Below are 17,353 nucleotides of genomic sequence, written 5' to 3'. Positions count from 1 at the left end.
TGTGGGTGTGAAGACCCAATGGAGGCTTAAAGTGGGGACGTTACAAATGGTATCAGAGCCTTGACCCAACCGGAAGTGTGGTCGACGAGGACGTCGGACCCCGTAAGGGGGGGTGATTGTGACAGTCAGTAGTCCCGTGATCCGTAAGGAGAAACACCGGGTAAGCTGTGCAATCCCACACCGCCTGGGGAAGGTCAAGTGGGATGATTCTGAGACTGTGTAGGTATGGGACTACACAGTTGAAGAGAGCTTAAATGGATAGTATTTAATTTTTTTTTTTTTTGGATATTAATTGAGCGAGGATAATTATCTTGTTTCTTTGTGTTGTTAGTGAGTTGATATTATTGCTTAGAGTAGTTGTACCAATTTTCTAGAGAGTTAAAGTTGTATTAACTACGAAAGTAAAATATTATGGTATTTTTACAGAGTAAGTAATCGTTTAATTAAAGCCCAATATGAAGGTCCATTAGGGTTTTATAATATATTTAGTGAGTTTAATTAATTAATGTTAAAAATTCGTAGGTTTGGATAAATTCGCAGGATTAAAAACTGTTTTACTAAAACGATCATATCTGGAGTTCTAGAGCTCGGATTGAGGTGATTTCAGTGGCGTTGGAAAGATAATTCAAAGATCTATCAATTATGTAGAAATAGATTTATCGTAATTTTAACTTTATTGGGGTCAAAATTAGGTTACAAAGTGACGACCTGTTAAGTTTAGTATAGAAACCCTAAGTTTTAAAATTTAAATTTAAAACTTATATCTAACAAATAAGATTTTTATTTAATTATTCTATTTAGAGTTAAATTAGCATCAGATTATAGGGGTTATTTTATTATTTTCTTTTATAGATTTAATTAGATTATAAAACCTAAATCTATCACATTCTTGATACGTAATATGCAGAGTCTCTAACCCTAAGAAAAATAAAACTCAATCTCAATCTCTTTCTTTCGGCCTCGAATACACAATTCTGTATAGACACTCATAAAATCCTATATCCTACAAGTTATCCATCTCGCTACCTATCAAAGATTTATAATTTTCCTTCTTGTTTCATTCTCTTCGCCAAACAACACTCATGATTTTCATCAACATAACATTGAGATCATCATCACCATTCTAATAATTTGAGATTTCAAGATCTAGCACTGATTAAGAAGAGTCATCAAGAGGTAAGAGAGTTCTTCCACTTATTGTTGTGAACTTTTAGGTTAAACTATGAAATCTCGTTTTTATTTTTTTTTCTGAAAATTATTGTCTTAGTAAAATGGTCATATCTCTCTCAATATTGATCCGTTTCCAGCGATTTTTATATCGTTAGAAAGCTTATTCGATGATCTAAAATTTTTATCAAGAAATTATTCACCAGTTCGGTGATATTCTATGTCGAAAATTATCATCTTTCTGATGTTGTTGTAAATCGTTTTTTTCATATTCCCAGAAAAAGTACTTTCACTTAAAATACCATAACTCTCTCAATTCTTGTCCATTTTTAATGATCTATATATGGTTTCAAAGCTTATTCAATTTTCCATAAGTTTCATGAAGAAACATTTCGTGAATTTGGAGTTATACTATGTCGAAAAGTCAGTTTCCTTCTGTATCATGTAATTCGTTTCTTGAATCTTGTTCTTCCAAAACTGTTTTGGTAAAATTGTAATATCTCTTTGAATATAATTCCAATTTCAGAGATTTTGGTATCATTGGAAAGGGAATTTAATTTTCTAAAACTTTCATGAAGATGTTATCTTCTAGTTCTGAACCTTTCAATACAAAAGTTTGTATTTTTGCTAAGTCGTATAATTCGTTACTCCATATTCCTTCTCAGAAATAGTTTCAGTAAAACAATCATAGCTCTCTCAGTTTTAATTCATTTTTAATGATCTTTATATCGTTGGAAAGATAATGGAATTTCCTATAATTTTTATGAAGACAACTTTTACTGAATTAGTGTAGTTGTTGGTCAAAAATAGTAATCTTTCTGCTGTACTGTAAGAGTACGAATTTTAATATTAGGGCCTTGACCCATGTCTTATTATAGGTAGTAGTGACGAGATAACAACTCTTAAGCAGCGGGATTTGAGGTAAGGAAATTAGATAGTTTTGTATGTGTTTATTTGCATAAATTTAATCTTTATGTATTGAAATATGATTTATGATTTGTTATTATGAATATGTATATGGTACTGAGAATGTGTGGTATGGACACAATATGAGTTTGTGAATTGATACATAGATTATGGTTGTATGACTTGTATATGTTGTATGTTGTATTTGTATGTTTTAGGTTGTATGTTGTATGATGTATTTGTATCTTGCATGTTGTATGATGTATTTGTATCTTGCATGTTGTATGATGTATTTGTATCTTGCATGTTGTATGTTGTATGCTAACGTCTCAGGTAAAGTGGGGGACCATGGTGGGGTATGATACGGGATAAAGTAGTTGAATGTAGAGATACCCTACCCCGCATTTTACCGAGTCGTGTATGAGATTGTTATGGTGGGTATGATACGGTGATGACAACATTGAATATAGAGATACCCTATCCTATAACAATGGTAGGTCGCATAGGCCCATGTTATTATATGGGCGTATTAGGCCCGTGATATTGTAGGGTCGAGCTAGGCCGGGTTATGTAAGTAATGGCTATGATATGCCAATATTGTGATAATGTTATTATTATTTATAGTATTGATATGATTATGCTATGAGTATGATATTGGAGTTATGATCTCGTATATGTGTACGGTGTGAACAAATAGTATAGACTTGTATGATAAAGGTTTCCATATGTACAGTTATTTGGTTATAGTTATAAAAGAGCATGTATGATATTGCTAAAACTTAATAAATACATTAATGGTATGTGTGATATTATATGGTATTGTTTGATAAGCATTTCCTTACTGAGCTTTTAGCTCACCCACTTACTTTCCCCTACAGTGTATTAGACAGGGGAAGTATGTATAGTGAGTGTGGTCGGTTCGGTACGTATACTGTGAGCGGCTACGGGCGGACAAACGATCTAGAACGCCTAGGTGGTGCCTTAGTTTTATTTTAAGCGAGTTGATAAATCTAACACGGTGGAAATGCATTATTTAAAATTATTTACTAACGTATCTTGTTTTACAAATGAAGGATCCTTCTCTCGTTGCATTTTGATTTTTTTAAAATCCTCGTTGTATTTAAATTATTTTTTTTTTATCTTTTCAAATTATGCATGAAAATAGTATTTTTGTAAAATAAGGCAAAATGCGGCGTTACGGTTGGTATCGAGCCGATCGTCCGTTACCCCGAAGGATACTCACGGTATACATACGAAGACCGAAAAGATCCCTCTCACTATTATGTAAGTGTTAGTTTTAATTTTCTTGGTATTGCCATTAATAGTCTTATATGTGATACATATAATTAGAGCCTCATCTTAGGTGGTGCTTAGAGACATCAATAGTACCCTCTATCTCTTATGATTGATTACACTTTTTAGGAAGAAGATGTATAGGTTTATATTTCTTTATTGTCTTGAATTGAACTAGGAAGGACCGTGTTCCTTTCTTGAAAATTTAGAATAAATTATAATAGGAGTTCATAAGACTTTATTTGATAAATAGAATATTACTAGTTAAGCTTGACAACATTAAGTTTAGATATGTACATAGAATCTTCTCTTCCAATAATTGAACTCTTTTGTTTCTTTTAAATCAACCTTTCTTGTAAACATGAAACTAGAAGATCAGTTAGAATCAATGTGAAAGGAACGACCAATAGAGGTGGGGGCTAAGGATGTGTGTTCCGTTGACCCACAAATGGTTGATGTTCCAGAGAACCCAATAATAGTTAAGGCTAACGATCTAATAGAGGTATTGGAAGGACTACGAGCATGACTAAGACAATTTGTTGAAGAGTTTTCACGAGTGCTCGGCAAAAATATCACCAACACTAGTAGTGGAACTTGAAGCACATAATGAAATGTACCAATAGCCAACTAAGTACCGACGCATATATTTTCACCTATCTATGAATGGTTGAAGAAGCCGGTCTACACACCTAGCCATGAATGGAAGCCCAACATATAGGAAGTAGGGATGACTTAGAATAGTAGACGCTATACCGAGATAAAGGACGGTATAATTTACGAAACTTACTTATTAAGAAGGATGAAATAATAGATCTTTAAGGAGAAGGTATTATCTTGTTGGATATTCTATAAGTTACACACTCTTAAGTTAGATGGTAAGAAGTATGAGTACTGTATGCAAAGACATTGGAGATAAGTATGTTATAGAAATGAGTCAGGAGAGGACGATGCCATCATATAGAAAGGAGTGCGGTGTGCTGAATAGAATCCAAAATGAGAAGTTAGAAAGAGACATGATAAAATTACTAGAGGTAATAACTTATAAAGGTATCTTAAACACTAAGAGATAAGCAGAGCATCAACAAATATTAGATTATCGAAGGAAAGTTGTAAACTTTAAACTCAAGGTCATCTACTTGGTGGAGGAGATAACAGAGAAAAATGTGTATGGTTTCGATAGAGACATTTTCAAAGGAGAAAGACAAAAAAAAGTCCAGGCACGACTAACAATTTGGGTACAACATGAATGAGAGACAACTAAGAGGGTGACTACTCGGAATTGATCACAACTACACAACTAAGAGATTGTGGATGCGGCTTTGTGGCGGGTGTACAACAAACAACTATAGAGAGTAGATCGCAAATTCAAAACTTGAGAAAGAGGAGGAATTAGCATTCAAGGGTGACATCCCTAGATTCCAAATACTCACTCGATACAACAACAATGGTGTGGAGTATAGCTCAACGAGAAAATGTTAGGAAAGCCTCACTTAGAGATGAGAAAAGTGAGACACAATTAGGACCAAAGTAACATATATTGAAGAATGTCATGGCATGTCAAGGACTATACAAGTTTTTGATAAGTGTTGGGATTAGAAAATACACTCATGCAACATAAAGGAATTCAAGGCACAACGTAAGCAAAGGATACTACAATCCAATTACGACTTATATTATGGGCAATAGTATAAGTATGTTGGAGTGTCATCTAATGAGAAACTAAGAGGAAAACTCACAAAGTTCGGCCATTTCTGAAAAGAGATGGTGTTTCTAGGTCCTATAATGCCCGAGAAGAAAATGACTATGGATTTGTCAAAAGCTAAAATTGTTAAGAGCAAAAAAAAAAAAAAAATATTAGATATTTTTCTCAATCTAAAAAGCCAGTAATAGAGATCTTTGGAAGGACTCTCTCAAGCTGACAATAACTAACTTATTGCACACTACTAAGTCTTGTCCAATTGAAAGTGCAAAAGTTAGAAGAAGAAAAAAAAACAAGATAGGTATTGATAATTTTGTGGCGTTTGGATGTAAAATGAGACGCTTGAACGAATTATTGACTTGTGCTTAAAGGTAGTATGGGAACTAAGAATAAAAAATTCCTGACTAAGGAATTATAAATAGTTAGTCTCAGAGTAATAAATCAAATACAAGTAGGGTATAGGAGGTATAATAGTGATGGACGAGTAGGTACGTTTCGCATAGTTTGCAAATTATATATATATATAGTATCCTTACCCTGATAACTTGGATGATCAATACATTATGAGATTGGTATGGTTGACTTATTGTTAAAAGTCAACAAATAATAAATAGTTGGGCTACGATAAGCTATGGTAGGATTGAACTTATTTTAAAGGGGTTATTAGTGTGCTTATGTTTTAATACATATATGTTATAGTCTTAAGTAAATAATCGCATCTTGGAATGTATGTTTAAGAGATTTGGAAGATTTGGAGGTACAATTAAGAAGTTGAGATATATATATATATATTTTTTTTTTGGTGAATTAAAGAAGGCTACAATATACAGGGCATGAATATGGCTGGAATAATCAATGTTATGATAAGTATGAAATTATGTGATACCTTAGATGACTAGTATATTAGAAGAAGCAATCATTGAACATAACTATCAGAATCTATCGGCATTATAGATTCAAAGTTCACCACTATAGCAAGATAATACCAAAGTAGATAAAAGTTAGTATAGAAAACTAGCTAATCTCATAATCAAGTCAACTTGATTGAAGGGGATAATGGAGGACCAAGCACCATAGGAGAGATTAGCAAAGAAAATACAATATAGTGATACAAGAAAGAGACTACAAAAGGAACCCATAAAGTGGTTACCTAGGAAAATGGGAAGGCGTGACAAGTGCAATGAATACATGGATAAAGGATATCAAGAGGTGAATGTTAGACAAAAAGGTGGTCGAAATGGATCATTAAATATTTATATATAGAAGACCTTTTAAAGAGCTTAAATGTTTATTTCCAAGTGTCATGGAACAAGTGTCTATCGATGAGTGGGTGACACCTATGAAATTGAAAGAATGACATTGTAGCCTTATAGTAGAAAATCAAGTAGAGAAGTAAGATTTTTATAGGTAATAACATTCAACTAAAGAATGGGAATGATTAAAGACAAGTTTGCATAAGGTCTTCTACCCTACTCTTTGTGTTTGTTATTTTGTATTGTATAATGTGTTCTCAAGTGACATGTAAGGATGTTCATTTAGAGAATAATTAGTGTTACTTTAAATGGCATGTAAGGATGCTCATAGAAGAATAAATAGTTTCACTCTTAATGGCATGTAAGGATGATCATAAGAGAAAGAAAAACTTTTCATATATTACGAGCATGTGATTGCAAAACTTAATATTTAAAGCATGTATATCTAAGTTATTATGATGGAGTACATTTTGGTATTTAAGTAATGTATAGAGAAATAATAATACTTAATTAAGTTGTGTATATTTTATGTGTTATGGATTGACCGATAAGACATAGGTTAAATGCATGTTTATTGGGTCCATATATATGGTAGATAATGAGGTAATGCAGTAAGTGGTGAAAGACATGACGACTCAACACCCCGAGTGTTGATAAGTTAAATTTCGAGGACGAAATTTCTTTTAAGGAGGGTAGAATGTAATATCCATTAAAATAGTATTTAATTTTTTTTTTTGGATATTAATTGAGCGAGGATAATTATCTTGTTTCTTTGTGTTGTTAGTGAGTTGATATTATTGCTTAGAGTAGTTGTACCAATTTTCTAGAGAGTTAAAGTTGTATTAACTACGAAAGTAAAATATTATGGTATTTTTACAGAGTAAGTAATCGTTTAATTAAAGCCCAATATGAAGGTCCATTAGGGTTTTATAATATATTTAGTGAGTTTAATTAATTAATGTTAAAAATTCGTAGGTTTGGATAAATTCGCAGGGATTAAAAACTGTTTTACTAAAACGATCATATCTGGAGTTCTAGAGCTCGGATTGAGGTGATTTCAGTGGCGTTGGAAAGATAATTCAAAGATCTATCAATTATGTAGAAATAGATTTATCGTAATTTTAACTTTATTGGGGTCAAAATTAGGTTACAAAGTGACGACCTGTTAAGTTTAGTATAGAAACCCTAAGTTTTAAAATTTAAATTTAAAACTTATATCTAACAAATAAGATTTTTATTTAATTATTCTATTTAGAGTTAAATTAGCATCAGATTATAGGGGTTATTTTATTATTTTCTTTTATAGATTTAATTAGATTATAAAACCTAAATCTATCACATTCTTGATACGTAATATGCAGAGTCTCTAACCCTAAGAAAAATAAAACTCAATCTCAATCTCTTTCTTTCAGCCTGAATACAATTCTTAGATGACACTCATAAAATCCTATATCCTACAAGTTATCCATCTCGCTACCTATCAAAGATTTATAATTTTCCTTCTTGTTTCATTCTCTTCGCCAAACAACACTCATGATTTTCATCAACATAACATTGAGATCATCATCACCATTCTAATAATTTGAGATTTCAAGATCTAGCGATTAAGAAGAGTCATCAAGAGGTAAGAGAGTTCTTCCACTTATTGTTGTGAACTTTTAGGTTAAACTATGAAATCTCGTTTTTATTTTTTTTCTGAAAATTATTGTCTTAGTAAAATGGTCATATCTCTCTCAATATTGATCCGTTTCCAGCGATTTTTATATCGTTAGAAAGCTTATTCGATGATCTAAAATTTTTATCAAGAAATTATTCACCAGTTCGGTGATATTCTATGTCGAAAATTATCATCTTTCTGATGTTGTTGTAAATCGTTTTTTTCATATTCCCAGAAAAAGTACTTTCACTTAAAATACCATAACTCTCTCAATTCTTGTCCATTTTTAATGATCTATATATGGTTTCAAAGCTTATTCAATTTTCCATAAGTTTCATGAAGAAACATTTCGTGAATTCGGAGTTATACTATGTCGAAAAGTCAGTTTCCTTCTGTATCATGTAATTCGTTTCTTGAATCTTGTTCTTCCAAAACTGTTTTGGTAAAATTGTAATATCTCTTTGAATATAATTCCAATTTCAGAGATTTTGGTATCATTGAAAAGGGAATTTAATTTTCTAAAACTTTCATGAAGATGTTATCTTCTAGTTCTGAACCTTTCAATACAAAAGTTTGTATTTTTGCTAAGTCGTATAATTCGTTACTCCATATTCCTTCTCAGAAATAGTTTCAGTAAAACAATCATAGCTCTCTCAGTTTTAATTCATTTTTAATGATCTTTATATCGTTGGAAAGATAATGGAATTTCCTATAATTTTTATGAAGACAACTTTTACTGAATTAGTGTAGTTGTTGGTCAAAAATAGTAATCTTTCTGCTGTACTGTAAGAGTACGAATTTTAATATTAGGGCCTTGACCCATGTCTTATTATAGGTAGTAGTGACGAGATAACAACTCTTAAGCAAAATGGGATTTGAGGTAAGGAAATTAGATAGTTTTGTATGTGTTTATTTGCATAAATTTAATCTTTATGTATTGAAATATGATTTATGATTTGTTATTATGAATATGTATATGGTACTGAGAATGTGTGGTATGGACACAATATGAGTTTGTGAATTGATACATAGATTATGGTTGTATGACTTGTATATGTTGTATGTTGTATTTGTATGTTTTAGGTTGTATGTTGTATGATGTATTTGTATCTTGCATGTTGTATGATGTATTTGTATCTTGCATGTTGTATGTTGTATGCTAACGTCTCAGGTAAAGTGGGGGGGGACCATGGTGGGGTATGATACGGGATAAAGTAGTTGAATGTAGAGATACCTTACCTCGCATTTTACCGAGTCGTGTATGAGATTGTTATGGTGGGTATGATACGGTGATGTTATTTGTTGAATATAGAGATACCCTATCCTATAACAATGGTAGGCCGCATAGGCCCACATGTTATTATATGGGCGCATTAGGCCCCGAGGATATTGTAGTGGTCGCTAGGCCCGGGTTATGTAAGTAATGGCTATGATATGCCAATATTGTGATAATGTTATTATTATTTATAGTATTGATATGATTATGCTATGAGTATGATATTGGAGTTATGATCTCTGTATATGTGTACGGTGTGAACAAATAGTATAGACTTGTATGATAAAGGTTTCCATATGTACAGTTATTTGGTTATAGTTATAAAAGAGCATGTATGATATTGCTAAAACTTAATAAATACATTAATGGTATGTGTGATATTATATGGTATTGTTTGATAAGCATTTCCTTACTGAGCTTTTAGCTCACCCCCCTTACTTTCCCCTACCAATTATTAGAGTGGAAGTATGTATAGTGAGCGAGTGGTTAAGTACGTATACTGTGAGCGGCTACGGGCGGACAAACGATCTAGAACGCCGGTGGTGCCTTAGTTTTATTTTAAGCAGTTGATAAATCTAACACAGTGGAAATGCATTATTTAAAATTATTTACTTACTGTATCTTGTTTTACAAATGAAGGATCATTCTCTGTTGCATTTTAATTTTTTTTTAAAATCCACTGTTGTATTTAAATTATTTTTTTTTTTATCTTTTCAAATTATGCATGAAAATAGTATTTTTGTAAAATAAGGCAAAATACTGGGGCGTTACATTGGTACTACCTGTGTCAACAAGGTGCATCTTGTTTTTCGGTAGCCCATCACGAAAGAACTCCACAGGTAAGCGTGCTTGACCTGGGGCAATTTTAGGATGGGTGACCTCCTGGGAAGTTTTCCCAAGAAGCGTGCGAGTGAGGACAAAGCATGCTAGAAACACTCGTGTTGGTCTGTAGGGTCAGTCATCAATCCAGGAAGCAACCAGAGTGGCGTACTCGTGTATAAGAGCCATTCATTCCGTGGGTGTGAGGATCCAATGGAGGCTTGAAGTGGGGACGTTACGACTAGCCCTACCCAGCACCTAGCCTTGCTTTTTATGCCCAGGTAGGGTTTGGCCCCCAACATGGTAAATCTCAGCTCCCATATGAGATTTTTACACTAGTTTGACCTCAAACGAGATCACTCTGTCATGACAGTTACCGAACAAGACTTTCTAGAGGGCAAGTCATTACGAAGGACAAGTCATGATTCTCAACAACATGATTCTTATAATGATAGGAAAAGTCACCACGTGACTCCATTAACATCAAGGCTCTGATACGAAAGCTCTGATACATTATCAAAGATCAATGCATCAGACTCCAAGATCAATGGCTAACAGTCACTTCTACATTAAACATATTGTTCGATAAATTTAATATACAAGTATATGTAATAGAATCAAGTAATATAATAATAAAGTAGAGTATCGTTCCCATGATGATTGATTATTAATTACCAATCAATTAATTCTTTGTTTCTATTTGATTAATTAAAAAGTTTTAGAAAAATAAATAAAGCAAAACAAATAATAATAATAATAATAATAATAATAATAATAATAATAATAATAATAATAATAATAATAATAATAATAATAATAACTTGAGAAATAAAAAATAAGAATTATTATGATTCCCAACTATTCTTTCTTTTACTTCTAAATGCAATTACCCAATTTACCTTCTTCATATTCAATTGACAAGTTAAATTAAGTAGTTCAGCATTTGGTTAAGCTTTACAAACCCAATCTATAGAAAACTCCCTATATTCTTATGGTAAAGTTTAATCACAAAGAAATACTAAACAAAGCAACCCATAAAATTACAATCTAAATACTTTCGTCCTAAATTAATTTGTATCCATAACAAGAAAACCATATTCAAATCTCACTTTTCAGAATTTTGATTTGAATTCATAGATAGCAATTATAGATGGTCAATAAATAATTACAAAATTAAATGAAATTGCATGAAATTAAAATAAGAGAAGAAGAAGAAATTAAATAACTACATTAATTCATAAAAGAAATTAAGCGATTCACATAATAATCCTTAAAAGAAATTAGCTCATATAAATAACAAAAATCTAATTACAAACATAAAAGATAAAAATATAAGAGAAAGAACACTATTAGTATTTGGAGTCTTGTAATGATGTCTTCTACTCCAGTCATCCTTATATGCTCAAAATCGGTCTCTAAGTTAGAATGGTGCCTAAACCCTAGCTCTAACTCATTTTATAGACAAAATTTGGAAAGTTTCTAGTTTTTTTTGCAAATGTCGTGGCATAGGGTGCAATGCTGCATCATTCACTGAGTCTTTCTAAATTTCTAAAATTCTACTGCGACGCCTAATGGTATTTTAGTCATAACTCTCTTAATATTGTTGGGTTTTATGCCCTAAATAAAACTCATTTCAATATAATCAGATTTACTTATTAATAAAGATCAGAAATAACATTTTATGTTGCATGGTTCACATGATTTATTTCATGATTATATATACATAATGTATGAATTCTATTTAAGTCCAGAACATATGAATTTGTTAATGATTATAGTGTTGTCAGCACAGTGGAATATAATCTTAATTATATGTTCGAAAGTTTATTCCCTGATTTGTCAGTTCACTGGATTTAGACTGACATGATAATCAGCGATAGGTATTCTTACACCTTGGATAAGTGTTATGTCCTTTCCAGGGCATTGGCAAAGTTTACCAGTATCGGATATATGGAGTATACATCGGAAGGGACTGATATTGAACTTTGATTAGATATATTAAAATTTACCGTAATATCTATTCAATTCAATATCACCCGTTGATCCTAGGTCAAATGATCTTAATCCTGATATATTTAATTTCGATCTCAAGAGTATTATACATGTTCTTTGATTTGTTAGTTAAGCCTACCTTTGGGTTAGGGTGATACGTACATTTTGGGAACATGATAGTATAATTGAGTGGGAGCGCTAACATAAATATGGAGTCTATAACTTCTATAGGAATTTAGAAGTGAAACGATGATATCCTTCGAGTTTGGCTAAACAGAGATAAATGGTGGAGATCTCATTTCACTTCGCTGAAATATCATTTATACGGAGCTAAGTGTTTTAAGGATAAAATACATTGAAGGTGTAACGGTAATTTAGTTCCTATTCAATGTAGATCATCTATTAGAGGGTCATTGATCAAATTAGGATTATAACAATGGATAATTAATAGCGTATCTATATCGTGGAACATATTGAGCGTTCTATATGACTGAGAGTGCAATTCCATGTTCTAAGTGTGGATTCAATAAGGAATTAATAAGTTAGGGAATTTACTTGGTAAATTCGGTTCGACTTATTGGAAGCTCGGTTTATATGGGCCCATGGTCCTCATACTAGTTGAGACCATACTGCTTGTAAGACTCGATTAATTGATTTTGATTAATCAATTATAATTCTAAAATTAGACTATGTCTAGTTTATGAATTTTAACTATGTTATGGCTTGATTGTGAAGAAACAGTGTTTTGGGGTTTATTTGTTAATTAAGAGACTTTATGGAGTCTAATTAATAAATATTATAAATGACAATTTTATTTGATAGTTATTTTAATTATTAAATAAATAGTTTGGCATTTATAAGGTTGAATTGGAAAATATGGTATTATTGAAAAGAAGAATAAGTGGTTGAAATAAAGTGGCAAAATTGTAACTAGGGATTGGCTCACTTAAGTGTACGACCAAGTGTGATTTATTGCCCAATATTTTATTCTTTTTTAATCCATTTAATTCAATCCTAACCCTATTGAAGAATAGTATAAAAGGAAGGTTATGTCTCATTATCCAACTAATGCCTCCAAAGCTAATAACCTAGCTTTTGATGAGACCTCTTCTTTCTTCTTCAATTTCGAAAACACTATAGCCTATCTTCACAAATATATTTCAGCCATTAGTGAATGAGTGAGTGCCCACACACATCAAGTGGTATCTCAATCATAGTGTGTAAGACTGTAGGAGATTCCAATCAACAAGAAGGAGAATCAGCAAAGGAAGGAGAGAAAGAGATCCAGGTTCAGATCTTGGTGATGCTCTGCTACAGAAAGGAATCAAGGGCTAGAGATCTGAACGGAAGGAGTCATTATATTCCGCTGCAACTAATGTAAGGTTTCCTTAAACCCTTGTGTGTTTATTTCATTGTTTTAGAATTCATATTAGGATGTTAATGAAACATATATGGTAGTAAATCTAGATCCTGGTAAAATATTTCCAACAGATATAACTCAAAATTATTAGACGATTCAAGATGTTTTGAAAATGTAAAAGAACGATCTAAAACTTTCATTCAAAACATTTTCCTGAAAGTGAATGGATCATAGTCAAAAATTAGCTTAAAGCTTCAAACTTTATTTACGATTACAAACAGAGTGTGTTGAGCATCTAAAACTTAGAATTTTTCACCATTGTATCTTATTACAACTCCGAAATTCATGCTAAATCCATCAAGCTCATCTTATTTTCTCTCATTTCAACCCATATGATGTATTTGACCATGAAAACTTGAAATAAAAAGAAAACAAGCATAAACTTGTACGAAAATAAATAAAAACTGCTAAAATACTAAAATGGACTATGAAAATGCATAAAAATAACCTAGCTAATAATAAATAGTAATCGTAAACAAATTATTTGGACATTTAAAGAGAGTAAACAAATTCAACTATAGGACATAATAATAAATAGTACTACTAGTCTTATAAAATATGCTCCAAATGCAAAATATTAGTTATCATTGATTTTATCTTAAAATTAATTACTTTGAAAAATGCTCTATTTTGCCACACCATCATGCCTCATATTACATGCATGAAATTAAAATAACATATAAATATATATACATAAAAAAAAAAATCATAAGCTTTATCCAATTATTATTAGTACAATGTTTTATTATGTTTTTCTATATATATAGTACAATGTTTTATAATATCATGATCTTGTTCTTTCTTTTTGTCTCTTTATATTCATCATTAATTTCCTTGTTTTTTCTTATATTATGAAATAATCTCTCACATATACATAACCTTAAATCCCACGCAACTTCAAGTGATTAATTTTATTTATCCTTATAAAATATATAATTATTAAGACTCAATAATGTGTGGCTTTAAGAGATTGATCATTCATAAATTTTCATTCATATTTATAAATATAAATATTGAAATTAATTAATTCAACCATATTTACCACATATCTCACTCACCAAATATTAATGACACCTACGCTACCTAATCCAAGATATGATTTTTGGTACCATTCATTTGTAATTATTAATTATACACACACAAACCATAATTTATAAAATTAATTATTTTCTTTATTGAAAATTAATCACAATTAATCCAATGCCGTGGTGACTTCCCCAACATCAAATATAAATTTCAGTGACACAATATTTTAATACAAAGTAAAAAAAAATAAAAATAAAAATGTCATATATAATATTTGAATAAATTAATGGTCATAACCCTCTTATTACCACCTATAAAACCATCATTTGTGTCTCAATTTTTTTTGGGAAAATTAAGAGAAAATAATCTGTCTCAAAACTATATATTGAAATTATATATATAATTATGGGGAGATCACCATGTTGTGATGGGATTAATATTGGGTTGAAAAAAGGGCCATGGACTCCTGAGGAAGACAAGAAATTAATTGATTATATTGAAAAGAATGGTCACCATGGAAGCTGGAAATCTTTGCCAAAACTTGCTGGGTTGATTAGATGTGGTAAGAGTTGTAGATTAAGGTGGAATAATTACCTTAGACCTGATATTAAGAGAGGCAAATTTTCTGAAGATGAAGAGAGAATCATCATCAACCTTCATTCTGCTCTTGGAAACAAGTAACTCATTTTCTTATTTATATATGTATTCTTTTCTTTTAATTTTTAAATATAGATATGAGAATTAATTATTAGTATTATTCACTTAAATTATTTTTTAGCCTAGAACATGGATTTTACCAACAAAAATAAAAATAGTATGAAAGAAAATATTTTCCATAAATTTGTTATTACATACATTTTTTAAAATATTTTCTTTATATATTTGCAATTGATCTAAATTTCACAAAATTATATTACATTCAAGTTTTATTTTTATTTGTATTAAAAAAAATGTTTAATTATTTTTTCTGAAAATATAATGCTCTTAATTATCAATTCAAGAGAAAATAAAATCTTTTAATTATAGTGGGGGATTTTCAATTTTACACTTTAATGCAGTTTTTTTTATTATTATTACGACAGAAATACACATAACAACTTAAATTGCAACCAAATTCCACATAGCAACTCACATAAAAATTATCGGAACAACTCAAATCGTAAATTTTAAAAAAAAAAATTAAAAAAATGGTATATAGATCATTTTTATAAAGATTCGATATGTACTTTTTATGGTATAGTTTCTGTATTATTTTCATTATTTTTTTTAGAAAAAAAAAAAGTATCATCTAATAATTTATTGAAACAAAATTATTTTGGTGTAGATGGTCAAGGATTGCATCACATCTTCCAGGAAGAACTGATAATGAAATCAAGAATTTTTGGAACACTTATCTAAGGAAGAAGCTTCTTCAAATGGGTATTGATCCACAAACTCATAAACCAAGAACTGACCTAAATCACTTTCTCAATCTTTCTCATCAAATGCTTGCCCAATCAAACTTAATCACCAACCTCATCTTCAATAATAATAATAATAATAATAATAATCCAATAAATTCCCTCAAATTCTTACAGCCAGATCATCAATACATGGCCAAAGTCCAATTGTTGCAAAACCTCATGCAATTTATAAACCCTAGTTCTACTACTATTCCTCAAAATTACAATAGTAATGTCATTCTCAATAATACTCATTCTCAAGCACCGAAAGATTGTTACCATCTCGAAAGCAGTACTACTACTCATGTACTCCCTACTCCTGTAAATCCCAACTCTTTGGAATGTACAGAAGTAGGGACCAACATTGGCTATGACCGCAATGATCAGGCTCATGATCGTGAGAAGAATAACTCATCATCATCAGATCAACCTGATAATGATGAGATTTTTGATCAACTTCCTGGACTGGTTTCGGAACTACCATTATTAAATAATAGTAGTACTAGTACTAATAGTACTAGTAACTATGATCACGTGGAGAATAATAGCGATAAATACTATTCAGTTAAGACGACGTCATTTGGTGGCCATTCATCGTCATCTCCCAATTCTACTGTTTCTGAAGCTTGGGAAAAACTCATGGATAACGACCAAACTAATGAATCTTATTGGAAAGATATTTTAGAGTACGTAGATCTCTCTACTAATTAATTTATTATTTTTATTTTTATTGGTAAAGACATCTCTATTTTATGCATTTTATATATAGAAATTATAGTTATAGCACATGTACACTCTACTTATTTTCAAAAAAAAAATAATAATTTAGAGTGCCAAAAATAATGGTTAAATATTCAATTACACTCGAATTTATTTTTTATTATACGCATACAATATTAACTATATATTTGAAATTTTATTTTCAGCATCATAAATTATTCAAAAATTTATTTAGCAAAAAAAAAAGTTATTAATAAATTTCCAAACACATAAAAGTGACACCTCTATTATACATACTTACTTCTACACATAAAAATATTATAATAATAATAATTATAATAATAATAATAATAATATTTTTTGCTTTGTATATTTTGCAGATTGATGTCATAATTAATAAGATTGGCCAACTTATTATATCTACTGCAGAACCCATCAAGTTGAAGTTTTTATGCAGATTAATTAGATTATTAGGGCTGGATTAAAGATAATAAGTTCTTTTATTAATTACTTATTCTTTCATAAAATTTGATGTTATTTCTTTATTTTCAATTTTATTATTATTGTGGAGCTAGCTAGGGCTTATTTTATTAATAGGCCGTATACGTACAATTGTTGAATTTTTATATATGTAAAAAAAAAACAATATATATACATATATACTTGTTTATTTGTTATGTGAA

At 30.5% G+C, this 17,353-nt stretch overlaps 1 protein-coding gene across 1 annotated transcript; it reads left to right on the top strand.

Moving 5' to 3' along the window:
- The first annotated feature begins 14,853 nt into the window (after positions 1-14,853).
- On the top strand, positions 14,854-17,353 carry LOC115715943 (transcription factor MYB41-like). The gene is made up of 3 exons (XM_061115974.1): positions 14,854-15,185; positions 15,833-16,636; positions 17,051-17,353. The coding sequence occupies exons 1-3, from the start codon at positions 14,914-14,916 to the stop codon at positions 17,061-17,063; spliced, it is 1,089 nt and encodes a 362-aa protein (XP_060971957.1). The 5' UTR covers positions 14,854-14,913; the 3' UTR covers positions 17,064-17,353.

This window comes from Cannabis sativa, chromosome 5 (genome assembly GCF_029168945.1).
Source record: "Cannabis sativa cultivar Pink pepper isolate KNU-18-1 chromosome 5, ASM2916894v1, whole genome shotgun sequence".
Lineage (NCBI taxonomy): Eukaryota > Viridiplantae > Streptophyta > Magnoliopsida > Rosales > Cannabaceae > Cannabis > Cannabis sativa.
This window is presented reverse-complemented; position numbering and strand designations above follow the sequence as displayed.

Excerpts from the sequence above, each read along its gene's own strand:
- LOC115715943 (XM_061115974.1), top strand. The coding sequence starts at position 14,914 with ATGGGGAGATCACCATGTTGTGATGGGATTAATATTGGGTTGAAAAAA. Across the intron at positions 15,186-15,832 it reads CATTCTGCTCTTGGAAACAA|ATGGTCAAGGATTGCATCAC; the intron begins GTAACTCATTTT and ends ATTTTGGTGTAG.